This window comes from Phyllobates terribilis, unplaced genomic scaffold, assembly GCF_046119375.1.
Source record: "Phyllobates terribilis strain yellow unplaced genomic scaffold, ASM4611937v1 Scaffold_1__5_contigs__length_1240528914, whole genome shotgun sequence".
Lineage (NCBI taxonomy): Eukaryota > Metazoa > Chordata > Amphibia > Anura > Dendrobatidae > Phyllobates > Phyllobates terribilis.
In genome coordinates this window covers 798,832,392-798,855,043 of record NW_027362761.1, presented here as the reverse complement: position 1 = coordinate 798,855,043, position 22,652 = coordinate 798,832,392, and the positions used below count along the sequence as shown (strand labels likewise).

General features: G+C 48.1%; 1 protein-coding gene across 1 annotated transcript in view; it reads left to right on the top strand.

The window, feature by feature from the left end:
* Positions 1 to 22,652, top strand: part of DNAH6 (dynein axonemal heavy chain 6) — a 493,878-nt gene that overhangs the window by 155,922 nt on the left and 315,304 nt on the right. The window contains exons 34-36 of the mRNA XM_073637077.1: positions 5,906 to 6,461; positions 19,722 to 19,844; positions 22,148 to 22,330. Coding sequence (XP_073493178.1) covers positions 5,906 to 6,461; positions 19,722 to 19,844; positions 22,148 to 22,330 — 862 coding nt within the window. The remainder of the gene's footprint in view (positions 1 to 5,905; positions 6,462 to 19,721; positions 19,845 to 22,147; positions 22,331 to 22,652) is intronic.

Sequence of the window (22,652 nt, the reverse complement as noted above, 5' to 3'; positions counted from 1 at the left end):
CCTACTGACATTGTTTCGGATAGGGGACCTCAGTTCGTGGCTCGTTTTTGGCATGCTTTTTGTGACAGGTTGGGAGTTCATTTGTCGTTTTCATCCCGATATCATCCTGAGTCTAATGGCCAGACAGAAATGAAGAATCAGGATGTTGAGCAGTTCTTGCATTGTTTTGTGGCAGACAATCAGGAGGGGTGGTCTGAGTTTCTGCCGCTTGCTGAGTTTGCTCTTAACAACCATACATCCTCTTCTGCTGGTTGTTCGCCTTTTTTTTGTTGTTCTGGGAGACATCTGTCTTTTGGGTCATTCTCCAAATTGGTATCGGCTGTGCCTGAGGAGGAGAGTTTTTCCGGTGACTTGGAGAGAGTTTGGACAGATGTGCGTGGTAATCTTCAGGAGGCTAACAAAAAATCTAAGAGGTACTTTGATAGGAAACGGCAAGAGGTTTTGTTTGCTATTGGTGACATGGTTTGGTTGTCCTCTAAGAATCTGTGGTTGAGGATTCCTTCTAAAAAATTGGGTCCCAAGTTTGTAGGGCCCTTTAAGGTGCTTCAGGTAGTTAACCAATCTGCTGTTAGGTTGGAGGTTCCTACCTCCTGGAAGATTAATCCGGTGTTTCATGTTTCTCTGTTGAAAAGAGCTTGTGTGTCGGATGGAGACGTCTCTGCCACTGTTCCTCCGGTGGTGGAGGACGGGGAATACGAAATTTTCCGCATCCTAAATTCTAGACGGTATAGAGGGAGTTTGCAGTATCTCGTCGCTTGGAAGGGTTTCGGACCCGAGGATAACTCATGGGTGAGGGTGGATGATGTTTCTGCTTCCAGACTTGTCAGAGCATTTCACAAGAGGTTTCCTGATAAGCCTGGGCCTAGGGGATCCGGAGGATCCTCATAGAAGAGGGGGTACTGTTAGAACTCTCCTGTTAGGTTTTTTCTATCTTGATGGTCACATGACCTTGTTTGCCTATTTAATCCTGCTCCGCCCTCCTGGCCTTGCTGGACTTCATTGTAATTTCTACTCTTAAGTTAGCCTGGTGCTTAGTTACCTTTCTTAGTCTGTTTAGCTTGGTCTTCGGACCTTTATGTTCTATGTTGTGTGTTTGTCTTTTACTGCTTCAATTTCTGCTAGGAGGTGCCCAACTTTATCCCAGTCCCTAGTTCTTGTAGGGATCCCTCCCTTGCATCTATAGGTCTTCGTACAGACTAGCCGAGGACTTTAGCGGGTCTGATCGCAGGATCAGGTTCCCCGTTACATTGTAGGGATCTAGCTTAGTTCTATTGTAGGGACAGATCTCCTTTCTTTCCTTAGTGCTTGTAGCAGATCATAACAATTGCCCATTGGAAAATTGGAAACAATAGCAGTGCCATTGTCAACATTTCTGTGGGCTGTAGAATATGGATGCTGACCTTGGTTACTGTGAACAGGATCATCTTGTTTCTGATACAGATTTGTCCAGGGGCGGACACTGGCTGCTTGGGGCCCCTGTGCAAGAAATGTGTCTGGGCTCCCCACCTTTTATGGCGACAAAGCTACAGATGTATATATAGCCACACACATATATATACCTCTTACATAGCCTTATATCAAACAAGAGACGACTATGTAATAAAAGAGGGCGCTGTGACAGACAAAAATAAGAATATGCTATGTAAGGGACAGCACTGTACATAACAGCAGAGGAAGCTATATATAACTAGAGAGAATGGTACGTAATAAAGGAGGGTGTTATACATAATAAAAGATGAAACTATATAACTAAGGATGGCGCTATACATAATAAGTGAGTACACTATACATTCCTGTATCTGTGTGCAGTGTCGGTGTGCTGCCCCTTTTACAGACGCATTGAGCATGTCCTATTCTAATCCTCAAAATTGGATCAGAACAGGACATTCTCTGACCCTCACAGATCTCATTCTCAGATCCGTGATTTTCATGGATGTGTGAATGGATCTATAAAACTCTACGAGTCCGTGGACCATCCGATAAAAAAATCTGGCAACACATGGATATTTCACACAAATGTGAGAATACAGCCTAAGGGATTTTTCAGATAACATTATCACTCCAAGTCACACAGTGCAGATACAGAATAATATTTATATCCAGGCGCTTACCACTGATGTCTCATCTGATCAGAGTCGGTTTCTGCTGCTTCTTCTCCATCTGGTCAGACCTTCATGTCGTGTGACGCCTCTTCTCGGAAGCCCTTTTGTTTACCCTGGGAGTTGGGGGACTCGGAGTCGGGTCCTGTGATGGAGAGATGGGGTGCAGCCGTGGCCCGGACCCGACCCGTGCTCAGGGCCATCACATTAAAAAGGATGGTGTGGGCTTATCCGGGTTGAGTGGCTGATTTACGACTACGCCACCTGTGGCACCTGGTGAAGGCCACCAGCGCCGCTGCAGTCCACTGAGGCATGGTGTTATAGCGGCCAAGGTTATTACTGCTCCCCACAGGCGGAGCAGGGCCTCAGGGCAGAGAGACAGGATGGAGGGGGTAGTAGCAGAGGAGAACGGATGCCGCGTCGCGCGGTGTGGCGCAGAATAAACAGTCCGGAGGCCATAGGGGTGAACTTCCAAGGCTTTACTCACTTTAGAGTTGGCAGAAGGAAGGCGACTCCCTGCTCCCCATGGAGTCCTGCGGTCACCAGGGGCGGGGGTCCGACAATCTCCGAGTAAGTCCAGCGTTCAATCGGCACCCTACACCAGAGTGTTCCTGAACTACAGACCGAATCCTTTCCTGTCCGTGTGTGTGCGAATAGGCCGGGTCTCCCTCTGAGCTCCTCTCAGAACAAGGGTACGGGTGGCAGCTCCGCTCCGTCCGATACCCGATGGGATCCTCAGGGCCTTCCGGGCTTTCTCGACCAGGACATAGAGTAGCAAGGTCGGGTGTCGGGGGCCGGTACCCCTCTTGCAGCCAGACTCCCTCTGAATATATCAGGTGGTGAGGACAGGTGGCGTACGCCGCTCCTTCTGCATCCTCCCCGGGATCCATTTGCTATGGATCTACACCCTTAAGCTCCAGGCCTTCTTGGTCGTGGTCCTTGACCGGGTTGAGACATTCCTTGTCTACAACCTGTCCCTCGACCCAAGGCCGGGGTACGAGGGCTGTGTCCCCATCCGATGCAGGCCCACACAGGATCCACGCTCAGGGAGGGAGATCACGATCAAAAGACTTCTAACAAGGACCAACAACCAAGATGGCTTTTTATTAAATATGAATTATTAAGTGTCACTAAAATGTGAGTCCTCCACCCTCACCCACTAAATGGTTCCCCTAACTCTTGGTTCCCCAGTCTCCCTGTAACCAGGAGGGCAGCACCTAGTGCATACTAGCCCCCTCCGGTGGAGAAATGTGGTGTTGGATGCAAAGGTTGGGTCACGACTATCACACTGTTCTTACTTCAGAGGAGGAACACTACACTCCATTAAAGAAGTGCAGCATCCCTGTGGCGGTCGAACCCTCAGGGGCGCCACAGTCGACATCTCCCAGCCACGACTCGTCTTGTCACAATGATCAGTGCAGCCCTAAAAAAACCAAGGTCACATATATTGTATATATACATGGGTTTCACTCGCACTGCGCCCCTGAATACAGATATGTACCCCCCATTAATATACTATTAGTCTTGCACCAATCAAAATATAAAATGATAAGCAGCACTGTGCCCCCCATTAACTATAATCTCCACCGACCAATAATATAAATTATTCAGTCTCTGTGACTCTCCCCAATTAACTGTAAGGCTATGTGCACACAGAAAATATAGATAAAGGCCTTACAGTACAAGCAAAGTGAAACCCCCATCATTGCTCTCTCCCAGTACCCCTGTCATTGCTCTCTCCCAGTACCCCCGTCATTGCTCTCTCCCAGCATCCCATCATTGCTCTCTCCCAGCACCCCTATCATTGCTCTCTCCCAGCACCCCCATCATTGTTCTCTCCCAGAACCCCCATCATTGCTCTCTCCCAGAACCCCCAGCATTGCTCTCTCCCAGCTCCCCCATAATTGCTCTCCCAGCACCCCCGTCATTGCTCTCTCCCAGCAACTTGTCATTGCTCTCCTCATCCTCGTCATTGCTCTCTCCCAGCACCCCCATCATTTCTCTCCCCACCCCCATCATTGCTCTTTCCCATCACCCCCGTCATTGCTCTCTCCCAGCACCCCCATAATTGCTTTCTCAGCACCCCCGTCATTGCTCTCTCCCAGCAACTCGTCATTGCTTTTCCCATTCTCGTCATTGCTCTCTCCCAGCACCCCCATCATTGCTCTCCCCACCCCCATGATTACTCTCTCCCACCACACCCATCATTGCTCTTTCCAAGCACCCCCATCATTGCTCTCTCCCAGCACCCCTGTCATTGCTCTCTCCCAGCACCCCTGTCATTGCTCTCTCCCAGCACCCCGTCATTGCTCTCTCCCAGCAACCCCATCATTGCTCTCCCAGCAACCCCATCATTGCTCTCCCAGCACCCCCATCATTGCTCTCCCAGAACCCCCGTCATTGCTCTCCCAGAACCCCCGTCATTGCTCTCCCAGCACCCCCATAATTGCTCTCTCCCAGCACCCGCGTCATTGCTCTCTCCCAGCAACTCGTCATTGCTCTCCCCATCCTCATCATTGCTCTCTCTCAGCACCCCCATCATTGCTCTCCCCAGCCCCATCATTTCTCTCCCTATCCCCACCATCCCCATCATTGCTCTCCCCATTGCCACCATCCCCATCATTGCTCTCCCCATCGCCACCACCCCCATCATTGCTCTCCCAATCCCCATCATTGCTCTCCCTATCGCCACCATCCCCATCATTGCTCTCCCCATCGCCACCATCTCCATCATTGCTCTCTCCATCCCATCATTGCTCTCCCCATCCCCATCATTGCTCTTCCCATCTCCACCATCCCCATCATTACTCTCCCCCACCTCCCCTCATTCTCCTGTTCCTCTCAGCAGCGTTTCAGTAAAAAAAAAGCAGAAAAAACAACTTACCTCTCAGCCTGATCCCCTGCAGCATCCTCGTTGCCGGTAACTTTCTCCCTGACCCAGGCGCGTGCTGCATGATGACATCATCAAGCTTTGCTCGTCTGTGTCAGGGAGGAAGCGCAGGGCAGGAAGGAGAGGACGGATCCCTCGGTTCTGCTGCTGTTTTCCTCCTGTAGGCAGCGGAGCTGAAGGGATCGCTCCCTGCCCACCGCACATGAGAGGGCAATCTGGCCATGGGCCCCCCGGAGCTTCAGTCTCCGAGAAGCAGGCCAGATTGCCCTCAGTATTAGCCGCCCGGCAAGTGCTCCCCTGACCCTCTGGGCCCCGGTGCAGCTGCACCGGCTGCATCGGCTGTATGTCCGCCACTGGATTTGTCATAGGAGTGCTTAAAAAAACAGTCCAGACACTCCATACTCAGAAAAATACACAGCTTCGCTCTAATGCATATGTTCGTGCTCATAAGAAAGACAAAAATTCCCAAAATTAGAAGATACTTCAGCACTGAATAATTAATAAAATGATGTAGCTGCATAAGTGATATTTATTAACTTCCAAACGTATATACAGACTTAAACTTCCGACGTTTTGACTGAAATGGTCTCTGTCAAGGTAATTTGTAAGAAGCAGTGGATCAGGGACTGACATCAATGGAATTGTGGGACATGGATCGAAACATTGGAAGTTGATGTCATATATGTTTGGGAGTTAATAAATATCACCTATGCACTTGTAGCATTTTACTAATTCTTCAACGCCAAACTATCCATACTCACATCAATAAATGCGGACAGCTCACAGGAATGCTGGAAAACAGAGACCTATTTTTCTTCTATTATGCTTAATATAATACAACTCATTTTGCATTAGTAGATGTTTTTGATAACTATTCAGTAGTCCCATAATCATCATCTATTTTCACTTTTTTTAGTGGGATTATATCTGACCTTTTCCCTGGAGTTGTCATCCCTGAACACGACTATGGCACTCTACAATCCACCATTATAAAAGTAATGCTAGCTCGTGGGCTGCAGCCAGTGTCCAGCATGGTGCACAAAGTCATTCAGTTCTTTGAGACTATGATTGTCAGACATGGAGTCATGTTAGTTGGACCCACCGGAGGAGGAAAAACAACTGTCTATCAGGTCCTGGCAGATGCACTGACAGCATTGCATCAGGCTGGTGAGACCCATTATTTCTACCAGCCTGTTAAAACATATGTACTGAATCCCAAATCCATCACAATGGGAGAATTGTATGGAGAAGTGAACAATTTAACCTTGGAATGGAAGGATGGTTTAATGGCACTCAGTGTCCGGTCAGCTGTAAATGACACTTCAAAAGACCACAAATGGATCATCTGTGACGGTCCTGTTGATGCATTATGGATTGAAAACATGAATACTGTCTTGGATGATAATAAGATGCTCTGCCTGGCTAATAGTGAGAGGATCAAATTCACTCCCCATATTCATATGGTGTTTGAGGTAAGTTAGTAGGGTATATCTTATACTTTATATTTTCCATTCATAATCCAATTAAATCCTAATACAGGTAAGATAAGCAGTAGGCAGAAAATGTAGTACTACTGTCGAACACTACATTTAAAGCTTATAGACTTAAAAGGGAACTGTATTTGCAACAACTTTGCATATATAATAGTAGAATGCAATTATTAGAAACTTTAAAATATATCTTATAGTAGAAATCTGCTTTTTTCTCCTCTTATCTGCCAGTTTGTCCTCTATCCACTGTCTCCTTAATTCATCATTCACTCAGAGCACTGTCTTGCTCAAGACAAGTTTGAAACCAGCGCAATGAGGTGGCAAGATTACATCTCCTATTATACTCTATGGACAGGGAAAGATGGAGGAGTAAGAGGCATAGTGAGAAAACAAGACAAAGAAAGATCATGCTAAGCTTTCTAAGAAGTCTTTTTTTCTTACCGGGGACCTTTTCACCAAATTTTTCAGATATATTTAAATTTGCCTCTTCTTTGCAGAGATTTTCGCAATTAAAGTATTTGCCATTTAAACAGTTAATTTTGCTTTAGTCCACCTGGGCATTACCAGAGAGATTTCACTGGGGGCATGAACTTCTTCCTCTTTTTGATGCTGACTAATCATAAGCAGGCAGCAACACACTGGGGAAAGAAGAACATGTTGCCACAATAGCATTGACAAACAGTCTTCTCTCCTCACTGCAGTGTGATGACATGTGCTGGAGAACAGCAGACATTAGTGTGATTAACTAACAGCTTTCAGCTCTCATCTCTTGTAGTCTCATTACAAATAGTTCTAGTAGCTCTCCTCCCATAGTGCTGCCAACTTAGCCAATTGTAAACTATCATCCATATACAAGTGGAAAAAGAACACGCCCCCACAACAGCTTAGAAGAGGCTCTATGTGAGACATAATGACACTGTCGCTCTCATCTGCTTTCCTCACTGCAGAGTGACATTTTCTAGAGCACAACAGACCTGAGCGTGATTAATAACTTTCAGCTTTTATCTTCAGCAGTCAGTGGGAGGAGGTGCAGTACAGCAGAGTTGACAGCACTACAATTGCTTGGGAATGCTAATGTGTATTTGGTCCTGCCAATAAAGCTCATTTAAATACGAGCAGCGAGCTACTAGAAGTGTTTATAATGATACTCTACTCTGCAGTACTGCCTATCCCCCCACACAGACTGCCAGAGGTGAGAGCTGAAAGCTGTCAGTTAATCACATTCAGCTCTGTTGTGCTGCAGCACATATCACTCTACAGCAGGGTTCCCCAACTCCAGTCCTCAAGGCTCACCAATAGGCCATGTTTTCAGGATTTCCTTAGTATTGCTCAGGTGATAATTGCATCACCTGCACAGGCAATAATTCCATCACCTGTGTAATAGTAAGGAAATCCTGAAAACATGACCTGTTGGTGGGTCTTGAGGACTGGAGTTGGGGAACCCTGCTCTACAGTGAGGAGAGCAGACAGTTTGTCAATGCTATTGTGAGGCGTGTTCTTTTTTCCCCAGTGTGTTGCTACCTGTTTATGATTGGTCAGCATTAGGCATATTTTTGACAGAGTAATATCGTAGAATACAAAAGTATTATAGAACTGTCAAAATATATAACAAAAAAACATCTGTAACGTGAGCAAGAATCCACATTGTGACTTTAGTTTTATCCAGTTTTTATATTAAGACAGGAAGGAGAAGAAGAGTGGATAGAAAAGAGTAGCATCTCTGATAAAAAGGAGGAGAAAAAAAAGAGAAAAGAAGATGGGGAGAAGACAAAAAAGGGGGTGGGAGAAAACCACCCCAATCCAGGCAACCACTCGAACAGAAACTCCCAAATGGCAATCAAGTCTGAGAGTCAAACTGCACAAGGCTTCCATATTCATTAGATTGCTTGAATTTCATCCAATAGAACCAAGTTTTTTAGACTACCTCATATCTACTGTAGAGAGAAGCTGTCAAGTCCTCCATGTACATTAAATTATTGAACTTAGAAATCCAGAGGGACGGACTAGGTGGACTAACTTTCTTCCATAACAACGGAATACAAGCTCTGGCAGCGATTACCAAAAATTTTAGTAACGACCATTTGTAGGAGGAAACAGAGGTCTCACAGAGCTGTAGAAGGAATAGTTCAGGACCCCTTTCAGATGAAATGCCTGTAATGGACCTGATAATGTTTTTCACTTTAGTCCAGAATAGTTGTAAAACCAGACAGGACCAGAAGATATGAAGGAAATCTCCCTCGACTGATCCACATCTCCAACACTTAGGGTCAATACAGGGGAACGTTTTGTTTAACTTAACCGGAATCCTGCACCACCTTGAAAGAAGTTTGAAGTTCACTTCCTGAAGCTGAGAACATATGGAAGATTTATGCGCTAGGGACAGCACCTTTTCATTTTGTTCCATGGAGAGAGTGATGCCCAAGTCCTCTTCCCATTGTGTTAGGAGGAGTAGGCTGATCCATTGGGTTAGATAGCATTGAGTGTACAGAGGAAAGTTTATGACGAATCATCCCCTTGCCCATACAAAGATTTTCAAATGCAGAAGGGGTTCATGTATATTGAGCGTAATTTGGAAGGGAGTGAACATAGTGATGGAGTTGGAGAGAACGCCATGTGCCCAGTGGTAAGGGATCAGTGATAGCTTGAAGTGCCTCTAATGAAGGCCAATCATTATCTACGCCAGGGGTCTCAGCTTGCAGTAATGTGCCCCATCCTGGTGGTCCCCATCTTGTAGTAATGTGCCCCATCCTGGTACCCACCTTGTAGTAATATGCCCCATCCTGGTGGTCCCCATCTTGCAGTAATATGCCCCATCCTGGTGGTCCCTATCTTGTAGTAATATGCCCCATCCTGGTGGTCCCCATCTTGCAGTAATGTGCCCCATCCTGGTGGTCCCTATCTTGTAGTAATGTGCCCCATCCTGGTGGTCTCTATCTTGTAGTAATATGCCCAATCCTGTTGGTCCCCATCTTGCAGTAATGTGCCCCATCCTGATCCCCACCTTGTAGTAATATGCCCCATCCTGGTGGTCCCCATCTTGCAGTAATATGCCCCTTCCTGGTGGTCCGTATCTTGTAGTAATATGCCCCATCCTGGTGGTCCCCATCTTGCAGTAATGTGCCCCATCCTGGTGGTCCCTATCTTATAGTAATATGCCCCATCCTGGTGGTCCCCATCTTGCAGTAATGTGCCCCATCCTGGTGGTCCCCATCTTGCAGTAATGTGCCCCATCCTGGTCCTCGTCTTGGAGTAATGTCCCCCATCTGGTAGTAATGCCCGATCCAGGTCCCCATATGGTAGAATTGTCCCCTGCTCTGTTCTTCACACACATAAAAAAGAAAAAAAAAAAGATTCCTCTCACCTGTCCTCCGTTCCCTCGGCGTCCTTTGTGCACATGCAGCCCACAGGCACAGACCCCTTGACGATCCCGACCTGGTCCAGGAGGAGCCTCAGACAGCAGCTGACATCTGCGCATGGCAGTGACGTCACACGCCGCTGCGCTGAGATGCAGATATCAGCTGCTGGCCTCTGATTGGCCGGCGGCTGGCATTGGAAATGCTGTGTAGAGAGCCGGTCTCTTCGTGAAGATTGGGAAATGAAAGATACCCAGGGGAGGGCAGCAGAAGTGGCCTCTGAAAATCTTTGTTCTGTTTGATGCAGGCACACCTCGGCGAAGCCATGGGTACAATCTATAACTCTACAGTCATGGCCGAAAGTTTTGAGAATGACACCAAAATTATACACATGATCTGCTGGCCTCTGGTTTTTATTAATGTTTGTCTGATGTTTATATCACATACAGAAATATAATTGCAATCATATTATGAGTACCAATAGGTTATATTGACAGTTAGAATGAGTTAATGCAGCAAGTCAATATTTGCAGTGTTGCCCCTTCTTCTTCAAGACCTTTGTAATTCTCCCTGGCATGCTCTCAATCAACTTTTGGACCAAATCCTGACTGATAGCAGTCCATTCTTGCATAATCAATGCTTGCATTTTGCCAGAATTTGTTGGTTTTTGTTTGTCCACCCGTCTCTTGATGATTGACCACAAGTTCTCAATGGGATTAAGATCTGGGGAGTTTCCAGGCCATGGACCCAAAATCTCTATGTTTTGTTCCATGAGCCATTTAGTTATCACCTTTGCTTTATGGCAAGGTGCTCCATCATGCTGGAAAAGGCATTGTTGGGCGCCAAACTGCTCTTGGACGGTTGGGAGAAGTTGCTCTTGGAGGACATTCTGGTACCATTCTTTATTCATGGCTGTGTTTTTAGGCAAGACTGTGAGTGAGCCGATTCCCTTGGCTGAGAAGCAACCCCAAACATGAATGGTTTCAGGATGCTTTACAGTTGGCATGAGAGAAGACTGGTGGTAGCGCTCACCTCTTCTTCTCCGAATAAGCTGTTTTCCAGATGTCCCAAACAATCGAAAAGGGGATTCATCAGAGAAAATGACTTTGCCCCAGTCCTCAGCAGTCCACTCCCTGTACCTTTTGCAGAATATCAGTCGGTCCCTGATGTTTTTTCTGGAGAGAAGTGGCTTCTTTGCTGCCCTCCTTGAAACCAGCCCTTGCTCAAAGAGTCTCCGCCTCACAGTGCGTGCAGAAGCACTCACACCAGCCTGCTGCCATTCCTGAGCAAGCTCGGCACTGCTGGTAGTCCGATCCCGCAGCTGAAACAGTTTTAAGATACGGTCCTGGCGCTTGCTGGTCTTTCTTGGGCGCCCTGGAGCCTTTTTGACAACAATGGAAGCTCTCTCCTTGAAGTTCTTGATGATGCGATAGATTGTTGACTGAGGTGCAATCTTTGTAGCTGCGATACTCTTCCCTGTTAGGCCATTTTTGTGCAGTGCAATGATGGCTGCACGTGTTTCTTTAGAGATAACCATGGTTAACTGAAGAGAAACAATGATACCAAGAACCAGCCTCCTTTTAAAGTGTCCAGTGATGTCATTCTTACTTAATCATGACTGATTGATTGCCAGCCCTGTCCTCATCAACACCCACACCTGTGTTAATGGATCAATCACTAAAACGATGTTAGCTTCTCCTTTTAAGGCAGGACTGCAATGATGTTTGTAGCGTCGGCGTCCCTGCCTCCTGCTAGGCTGGGATGCTGTTCCCCCTCACCTCTCCGCTCCATGCCCGGCGTCTTCCTCCCGCTCTGCTGGCAGCGCTCCTTCCCGGCCACTGTGCTTAGGGCGCGCGCGCGTGCTCCCCCTGTCTTAAAGGGGCCGCGCGCACCGTCTTGAGGAGTCCCCGGCCAATGGCCGGAGGACCTCTCCATATATAAGGCACCTCCTCCAAAATGGAGGTGCCCGAGCAATGTTGTTGCAAAGCCTCTCAACTCTGCTTCAGCCCTCAGGTCCCGTTACCAGATACCTGCCTGTTACCTGCCAGAATCCTGCCTGATTCCTGACTAATCTGTGTGCTTTTCTGCGGTCCGACGGTCTGCCTACCATCACCTGCCAGTCTGTCTATGGACCAGTCTGCCCGCTCACCTGGGAGCGCTCACCTGTTACCTGCCTGCTAGCCTACCTGGAGGCTCCGCCGTCACGTGCTGTGACCACCTGCCTGTCCAGAGACTCTTGCCCGCTCACCTGGGAGCGCTCACCTGCTACCTGCCTGCTAGCCTACCTGGAGGCTCTGCCGTCACTTGCCGTGACCACCTGCTTGTCCAGAGACTCTCGCCTGCTCACCTGGGAGCACACATCTGCTACCTGCCTGCTAGCCTACCTGGAGGCTCTGCCGTCACTTGCCGTGACCACCCGTCTGTCAAGAGACTGTCCCCGTTACTTGCCGTGTCCTCCTGCTCTTCAACCCAGAGACTGTCCCTGTCACTTGCCGTATCCTCCTGCCCTTCTATCCAGAGACTGTCCCTGTCATTTGCCGTATCTTCCTGCCCTTCTACCCAGAGACTGTCCCTATCACTTGCCGTGACTACCTGCCCGCCTTTCCTGGGAGCCACCTGCTTCCTTACAAGGACTGCCCCTTTGTATAGTAGCTCAGAGGTTCCACCTCCCAGACCCGTTACAGTTTGCTCGGGCCATGGAACCCGGTGGCACCCAAGCTCCCTCGCTCTCGGACCTATGTCATGAACTGTCCCGTCAGAGGTCCCAACAGGAGTCCATCCTGAGTCACCTGCGGAATGTCAACTCTTGCCTGGACACTCTGACTGCTCCACCAGCAACCACCGCTAGTGTCATGACTCGCAACCCGGCAGCGCCGCTGCCCACCAATACCATGGCATCCTGCCCCGGACCCCGGCTTTCTGCACCTCCTCGCTTCGGAGGTGACCCCGCTCAAGCTCGGGGCTTCATAAACCAGTGCACCCTGCACTTTGAACTCCTGTCCCACCAGGTTATCTCTGACCGGGCCAAAGTAGCCTTCATCATGTCCCATCTCACGGGGGAGGCACTGGCTTGGCTAAATCCTCTATGGGAGAGAGGAGACCCCCTGGTGTCCAACCTGCCAGCCTTTCTCACGGCTTTCCGGAAAGTCTTCGACGAACCCGGACGGAAGACCTCATCCGCATCATCTCTGCTACGCCTCCATCAAGGAAATCTCACCGTGGGCCAATATGCCATACGGTTCCGTACCTTTGCTTCAGAGCTGGCCTGGGATAACGACGCCCTGGTGTCTGTCTTTTGGGAGGGTCTGTCTGGCCGTATTAAAGATGAACTCGCCGGTCGGGACATTCCTACCACTCTCGACGACTTAATAACTCTTGCCACCCGGATTGACATCCGGTTCCAGGAGCGCGCCAAAGAGGTTACCCGTGAGAGGAGGTTTCCACGTCTAGCCCCAACCTTTCAGAAACCCGTCTCTTCTCCCGCTACTCCCCAGGCGCACTCACCCGAACCTATGCTGGTCGACCAGACCAAGATGGTCAAAACCCGTCAAGAGTTACGCCGAGCTGAGGGGAGCTGCTTCTACTGTGGCAGTAAGGACCACCGGATCCGTTCCTGCCCGGAGAGGTCGGGAAACGCCTGTGTCTAGGATCGCTCAGAGAGGTCGTCCTGGACAAGAATAAACCCTCTCCATCTCTGTTGTTGTCTGTCTCTATCATCTGCGGGGAGAACCGTTATTTTGAACTAGCCCAACTTGACTCTGGAGCTGCCGGAAATCTCATTTCTCAGTCCCTGGTAGAAAAATACCGCATTCCCACCAAACCTCTGGCTGTACCCTTATCTGTCGCTGCCGTGGATGGGGGCGTCTTACCACGTCCCATCCAACTCATCACCCGAATCCATTACTCTGCAGGTGGGAATGCTGCACTCTGAGAGCAGCTTCTTTCATGTTCTGCCTGGACTCTCTCACGCCCTCTTGCTAGGCCTACCTTGGCTTCAGAAACATGCACCCGTGCTTGATTGGCAGACCGGAGAAGTCCTTCGCTGGGGGCAGGACTGCCATAAGACTTGTTTAGTTCCCATCCATCCTGTCCGTCCTTCTCCTACCCCAGCCAATCTACCTGGACTTCCGGTTCCCTATTGGTCTTATGCGGACGTCTTTAATAAAAAGGAGGCAGAGACATTACCCCCTCATAGACCATACGACTGCCCAATCGACCTGATACCCGGCGCTACTCCTCCCCGTGGGCGTATTTACCCTTTGTCCGCTGCTGAGACCCGGTCCATGTCTGAATATATTGAGGAGAATCTGGCCCGGGGATTTATCCGGAAATCTACCTCCCCGGCGGGAGCAGGCTTCTTCTTCGTTAAAAAGAAGGACGGCTCACTCCGTCCCTGTATAGACTATAGAGGCCTTAACCAGATCACGGTGAAGAATAAATACCCCCTTCCGCTCATTCCGGAATTATTTGACCGTCTGAGGGGGGCTAGAATCTTCACCAAGCTGGACCTCCGTGGGGCCTATAACCTGGTCCGTATCCGTCAGGGGGATGAATGGAAGATGGCATTCAACACCCGGGACGGCCACTATGAATACCTGGTAATGCCCTTTGGTCTCTGTAACGCTCCCGCCGTCTTTCAAGAGTTGGTCAATGACATCTTCCGGGACCTTCTCTACTCCTGCGTAGTGGTGTACCTGGACGACATCTTGGTCTTCTCTCCGGATTTTCTCACTCACTGGAGGGATGTTCGTCAGGTCCTGCTCAGGCTCAGGCAGAACCACCTCTACGCTAAATCTGAGAAGTGCCTCTTTGAGCAGACCTCGCTTCGGTTTTTGGGCTACATAATCTCTCAGACCGGCCTACGAATGGATCCTGAGAAACTGTCTGCCATCCAGAAGTGGCCCCGACCAGAGGGGTTGAAGGCTATTCAGCGGTTCCTGGGCTTCGCCAACTACTACCTCCTCTTCATACCGCACTTCTCTTCCCGGACTGCCCCAATCTCTGCGCTCACCCGTAAGGGCACTAATCTCAGAGAATGGCCGCCCGAAGCAGAGGAAGCCTTTCTTTCCTTAAAACAGGCTTTCTCTTCCGCCCCGGTGCTGCATCGCCCGGACGGCAACAAACAATTCTTCCTGGAAGTTGACGCCTCCTCCTCTGGAGCCGGAGCGGTACTTACCCAAAAGTCGTCTTCCGGAAGAATGGTAACTTGCGGCTTCTTCTCCAAACTCTTCTCCTCTTCTGAGCGCAACTATTCTATAGGAGACCGAGAGTTATTGGCCATTAAGCTGGCACTGGAGGAGTGGCGTTACCTGCTCGAGGGGGCTCTTCACCCGGTAATAATTTACACGGACCACAAGAACTTGGCTTACCTCCAGAGTGCCCAGAGACTTAACCCGCGCCAAGCCCGGTGATCCTTGTTTTTTGCTCTCTTTGATTTCGTTCTTCATTTTCGCCCGGCTGACAAAAACATCAAAGCTGACGCCTTGTCCCGATCCTTCCTGGTGTCTGATCTTGAGGAGGAACCTAAACACATCATCGATCCCGCAGAGTAATGCAGGTGGCCCCCGTGAATCTAAATCGTCTCCCTCCCGGTAAGACGTTCGTAACTGTACCTGATCGGGAGAAGATCCTACACTGGGGTCACTCGTCTAAGCTAGCTGGCCACGCCGGTCAGAAAAAGACCCTCCAGCTTATTACCCGACACTACTGGTGGCCTACCCTGCACAAGGACGTAATAGACTTTGTTTCTGCCTGTGTGTCCTGCGCCCGCAACAAGGTTCCGAGACACCTGCCAGCCGGTCGCTTCCTTCCTCTTCCAGTACCTGCTGCCCCCTGGCAGCATATAGCTATGGACTTTATAACAGATCTCCCTGTCTCTGCCGGTTGTACAGTCATTTGGGTGGTCGCTGACCGCTTTTCCAAGATGGCTCACTTCATTCCCCTGCCGGGCCTCCCGTCTGCACCCGAGCTGGCTGAAGACTTTATCCGCCACATCTTCCGTCTCCATGGCCTGCCCCTCCACATCGTGTCGGATCGTGGGGTTCAGTTCTCCTCACGTTTCTGGAGAGCCACATGTAAGCTGCTAGACGTCACCCTGGACTTCTCCTCCGCTTACCACCCACAGTCCAATGGTCAAGTGGAGCGGATCAATCAGATCCTGACCAGTTACCTCTGGCACTTCGTTAATGCCCACCATTCAGACTGGGGGGATCTCCTACCATGGGCCGAATTCTCTTACAATAACCACGAGAGCGAATCTTCCTCCAAATCCCCGTTTTTTGTAGTCTTCGGTCAGCATCCTCGGATCCCATTTCCCGTCTCCACCTCGGTGGACAATCCGGCTACGGAATCCCTCGTTAGCGAATTTTCCTCCATTTGGGAGAGTACCCAATCCGCACTCCTTCAGTCGTCTGAGCGGATGAAAAAACACGCTGACAAAAAACGCCTGGATCCTCCACAATTCCGTCCTGGAGATAAAGTCTGGCTCTCGTCCAAGTATGTCCGGCTCAAGGTTCCTTCCTACAAGTTAGGGCCTCGGTTCATCGGCCCACTGGAGGTTATCAAACAGATCAACCTGTGGCCTATAAATTGAAACTCCCGGCCAACTTGCGGATCCCTAACTAATTCCATGTATCTCTCCTCAAACCCGTGGTACTTAACTCTTTTTCCAAGTCTACAGGTACGCCTCCTGCTCCGGTTTCTGCTGAAAACGAGTTTGAGGTAGAGAACATTCTGGCCACCAAAAGGGTAAGAGGAAAGACCTTTTTTCTAGTAGATTGGAAGGGGTTTGGTCCTGAGGAGAGAACGTGGGAGCCCCGGGAGAACATCCATGCCCCGCTCAACCTTGATAAATTTCTGTCTGGCCTAAAAAAGGGGGGGCCTAAAGGGGGGGGTACTGTAGCATCGGCGTCCCTGCCTCCTGCTAGGCAGGGACGCTGTTCCCCTCACCTCTCCGCTCCGTACGCGGCGTCTTCCTCCCGCTCTGCTGGCAGCGCGCGCTCCTTCCCGGCCACTGTGCTTAGGGCGCGCGCTCCCCCTCTCTTAAAGGGGCCGCGCGCACCGTCCTGAGGAGTCCCCGACCTCTCCATATATAAGGCACCTCCTCCAAAATGGAGGTGCCCGAGCAATGTTGTTGCAAAGCCTCTCAACTCTGCTTCAGCCCTCAGGTCCCGTTACCAGATACCTGCCTGTTACCTACCAGAATCCTGCCTGATTCCTGACTAATCTGTGTGCTTTCCTGCGGTCCGACAGTCTGCCTACCATCACCTGCCAGTCTGTCTATGGACCAGTCTGCCCGCTCACCTGGGAGCGCTCACCTGTTACCTGCCTGCTAGCCTACCTGGAGGCTCCGCCGTCACGTGCTGTGACCACCTGCCTGTCCAGAGACTCTTGCCCGCTCACCTGGGAGCGCTCACCTGCTACCTGCCTGCTTGCCTACCTGGAGGCTCCGCCGTGACTTGCCGTGACCACCTGCCTGTCCAGAGACTCTTGCCCGCTCACCTGGGAGCGCTCACCTGCTACCTGCCTGCTAGCTGACCTGGAGGCTCTGCCGTCACTTGCCGTGACCACCTGCTTGTCCAGAGACTCTCGCCTGCTCACCTGGGAGCACACATCTGCTACCTGCCTGCTAGCCTACCTGGAGGCTCTGCCGTCACTTGCCGTGACCACCCGTCTGTCAAGAGACTGTCCCCGTCACTTGCCGTGTCCTCCTGCTCTTCAACCCAGAGACTGTCCCTGTCACTTGCCGTATCCTCCTGCCCTTCTATCCAGAGACTGTCCCTGTCATTTGCCTTATCCTCCTGCCCTTCTACCCAGAGACTGTCCCTGTCACTTGCCGTGACTACCTGCCCGCCTTTCCTGGGAGCCACCTGCTTCCTTACAAGGACTGCCCCTTTGTATAGTAGCTCAGAGGTTCCACCTCCCAGACCCGTTACAATGTTGAAATGTGTTTTGGGGATTAAAGTTCATTTTCTGGGCAAATATTGACTTTGCAACTACAGTAATTGCTGTTAAGCTGATCACTCTTTGACATTCAGGAGTATATGCAAATTGCCATTACAAAAAATGAAGCAGTAAACTTTGGAAAAATTACTATTTGTCTCATTCTCAATACTTTTGGCCATGACTGTAGACATATGAGCAGACAAATAGTACATTTTTACATCCAGGAGGCTCAAACCACTCTGACTTTTTGGTCTACTAAGGAGGGAATCGCAGATCACAGAGAGGATAGTGATGTCTGATCTGAGCATGCGTGCTCAGACCGCTGTCACTCATCGAGATGTAGCCCTGCCCCCACCAGTGACGTGCCCTGCTCTGTTCGTCCGATTCCAGTGCCCAGATCAGAAGTAGCAGCCAGAATCAAAACAGAAGAATATATGACCCACAGGGAGAGGAGCTTACAGGAGCAGGGCAGGTACTAAAAGTGTATTAGAAAAGTGTTAGTTCAGAAGAGTTAGGACTAATATAAAAGGGTGAAATTAGTAGTGGAAAATCTCTTTAATAATGTCCCCCTGAGTCCCACCCATGTACAGCTTCCCTATACACAGTATTATAGGCCCCCAGCTCCCCTATACATAGAATGATGGTCTCACAGCTTCCCTATACATAGTATGCTGTCCTCACAGCTCCCCCAAAACTGAGTTTAATGCCCCTCACAGTAGTCCTCACACTGTATGATGGCCTCCAAACTGTATAATGACCCTCACACTGTATGATGGCCCCTGCTGTAGTCCCCACACTTTATGGTGGTCGCTACATTAGTCCTCACTTTAAGGGCCCCCACATTAGCTCCCATACTGTATGATGGCCCCCACAACAGTTCCAACACTATATAATGGCCCCCACATTAGTCCTCAAGTTGTATATTGGCCCCCACATTAGCACTCATACTGTATGAGGGCCCCCAAAATAGTCCCTACACTATATGATGGCCACCGCATTAGCTTCCACGCTGTATAACGGCCCCCACATTTTGAGGGCCCCTCACAGTAACACCTAAAATGTATGAGAGCCCCCCACCTCCACTGTACGAGCGTCCCCCACAATATATGATGCACCCACAGTCACACAAAAAGTTTTAAAATTAAAAATGTCATATACTCACCTAATCCAGGATACTGACCACCGGGTATAACAACTCGCTGTTGTCCCTGCACTACCACTCTCAGCCATGGCAGGATGATGGCGCTGGTGCACTCACAGGACGTAAGAGTCCCAACGCGGTGTGATGACGTCACCGCGCCGGAACTCTGACCTTCCCGTGCGTGGGTTGGCGCCTCGTCCATTGCATTTTCCTGCTGTGGCTGAGAATGGTAGTGCAGGGTGATCATCTCTCCCTGCTCTACCGCAGAGCTGTACTGTATCTGCGTGCAGTGCATGCTGATACAGTTAAGTGTAGCGTAACTCCGGTTGGGCAGCTCTGAGCGTGGGGCCTGGGCCACCGCACCCTCTGCCCCTCCACCCCCGGTAGCTACGCCATATCTTATTTTAGGCATGGGTGTTCTAAGTCACTTGTCATTAAATTGCTTCATCTAAATTCAAAGAAATTTGAATTCAGTGGAAAATAAGTTTCCAAGGAAAATAGTAGTAAAGATGCTCTGAGATATGTTTACTAGCTAAGCATCGCCACAATTACACTGTATTCACATGGCATCTGTGTGAGAGCTATTTTCATTTCCATATACTAGAATGTGTATCTGAGCAGCTTGAATCTAAAGAGCTCAATAATTAAGTAAACCTTCAGCATCCGAGCTACTGTAACAAGCATCTGTTTAATGATCTCAAAGTGCATGAAATAGTTTAGCCATGCCAATAAAGGATTGTATAGGCTTTTCAGTAAGTAATAAACCATCAATTTATCTTGTTAAGCATTTTCTTTATGTTTTAGGTCCAGGATTTGAAAGTTGCATCTCCGGCTACTGTCAGCCGCTGTGGAATGGTTTACATTGATCCTGAGGAGCTTAAATGGATGCCCTACGTACAAACCTGGATAGCTGGGCTTTCAGCGAAAGTATGTGACATTTGCTTGAATATATTGTATTACATTTATAAAGACATTGTCGTCATTATAAATTTGGAACAATTCTCTGTTTTCCCTATCTTATAAATTGCTAAATTCTCCACAAGTATTGAAAAAGCAACCAAATAGTGAGCCAAATAATGGGCTAGTTATTTTACTTCCATTTTATGAAAAATAGGGCTTGTGCAAACAGCAAAACCATGCGCACAGAGCCTTCATGGTGGTACATGTAGTCGTACAACCTCTGGACCTCGCAGTCTATTACAATAACTGTAACAGGTGTGGAGAGCTCCGGTCAATCACAATTAAATAACCACATCCTAGATACATTGCGCAGGTAAAAAAATGTACCCAAAGGTGTCAGGATCTTGTACAGGTGTTTCCAGGTTCCACAACCAGGTTCTGAATAGCAGACAAGGAGATTAAGTCTTCAGCTATATCTGGATGTAAAATTTCCACTGAGCGAATGGTTTAGGAAAAACCAAAGAGGCGTCCAATATTGAAAGACCGCTAATAATGAGGCACATCCCCCCAAAGCTGTTATTATGCTCACAATATACCAAGCAATATACAGTGAAAAACAGTGTTCAGCAAACCGATCAGGTGAAACTCAATTTGAGTAGGTGTGCAATACACACACTGTTTGAATTAAGTGCAGTACACTGCATTTCTCTGTCTTTATTCATTGGTATTTTGTGAGTATATTGAAAACTTTGGGGTGCAGTGCCTCATTATTAGCGATTTTTCACTATTTGAGACTTTTTTTTTACTTTCCCCACTCAAGTGGAGATTTTACATTCATACATGGACAAAGATTTGATCTCCGTATCTGCTATTCAAGATCCTGACACTTTGAGTTAAAGGGGTATTCCCATCTCCAAGATCCTATCCCAATATGTAGTAGGTGTAATAATAATATTAGCAAATACCTCCAATTAGAAATGTAGTATATTTTTCCAGATTTGCTATCTCTTTCCTCATGTGCAGGCATCGCAGGACCTTGGGTATCCATGGTTACGACCACTGATAAAGTCAGTTAGTTAGCTAGTTGCTAGTGGTCATAACCATGGATACCTAAGGTCCTGCGATGCCTGCACATGAGGTAAGATTAGTAGCGAATCAAAAATACTATACTACATTTCTAATTGGAGGTATTTGCTAATATTATTATCATTACACTTACTGCATATTGGGATAGGATCTTGGATATGGGAATACCCCTTTAAGTTTTTTACCTGTGAGTGTATTTAAGATTTGATTGGACCTTGGTACAGTGGATCATGTGAGAAGCAGAAACTAGCATCAAACCTTATTAGATGGATATTCCAGTTGCAGTAAGAAGGCTGTGTTTACACGTTGAGGATTTGGTATGGAATTTTTGACAGCGTTTCTGCAGCTTTTCTCCAGCACACTCTACAGCAGAATAAGCGTGCAGATTTCACCCTTTTCCATTGCACAAAAAATTGATATGTTGCGGCTTTTAAAAGAATGTAATAAAAAACAATGGGGCATATTCATCACAGCTTTTAGGACAGAAAAATTGCCTAAAAGCTTTGAAAATGTTGCCACTTTTGGCGTTTTCACACCAGTTTGACTCAGCTGAGCTGAACTGGGTGGAGCTGGGAAGGAACTGTGGCAGGGGTATGACCAAGTCTGCCCATCAAATTAATTTGGCTTGTACGCCAGAAGTGCTATTCCAATCTCTGAATCGAGTTGCATTTTCTGGCGTGTCACATAGAGACACAGATTTAATGAATTTGGCGCCTTCTATTCCAGCAATACTTGTCCAGCACAAGTGAGCGCCACATCAGTCTTGATGAGTCAGCTCCATAGTCCTTGTGGATTCCACACTAGCAGCATGTGCAAGAGATAAAGTTAGAAGTCATCCACTCTGCTGGTGCTGTAAAATGCTGTGGATCTTATGTGTTAAATCCCCACCAAATACTCGGTGTGTGAACCTGACCTAGCTTTTACAGTTTACCTATTGCTCATGCTTTATGCATTAATTATTTATTTATGCACAAAATATAATAAAACATTGGATATTTTGTAATTCCTTCTCTTTAGACTATACTTGACTATGAAGTCAGACAGAGATGGTTCTAACCTTGGAAGATAGTAGTAGTGTATTTTTTCTATTACTGGGGTGTTTTATAATAGTCAATTATTTTTAGGTACTCCTAAAGGAGACCGATTATTTTTCATTTAATACACTATTTTTCTGTTTTACATGCACATATTTCGCAGTGTATGTAGAAAGTAGCCATGTTTAATTCATATTTTGTCATTTACAGCTCACTGATGAAATGAAGCAGCTTCTTTTGGATTTATTTGAACGCTATGTTGACGATGGCCTCAAATTTGTCACCAGAAAATGCACTCAAGCCATCTCACATGTGGATATCAGTAAAGTCACTACTCTCTGCTGTCTTCTCGAATCACTGCTACTTGGAAAAGGAGGACCGGACCTAAAAATGGTATATGTGCTAATGGCTAATTATTACTATCACATGATGTAAGACACGAGAGTCCAGTTTACATATATGTATTTGACAGTCACTTAGAGGGCAAATTAGCTCATAGGATTACCATCCTCTGGATTAGATAGTAAAAGAACTTTTATTCTCTGTTTTTTAGGTTTAGAAAGGGCCGTATATTGTCTTAATATACGGCAAATAAACACATCAATATTCTATAAATAGCCTAGAAAATTCACCAAATTGGGGGTGAAAACCCTAATTACAAAAAAACAGCAAGGTCCCATTGGACTGATTGACCTGACTGTTAAAGGCGAATTCA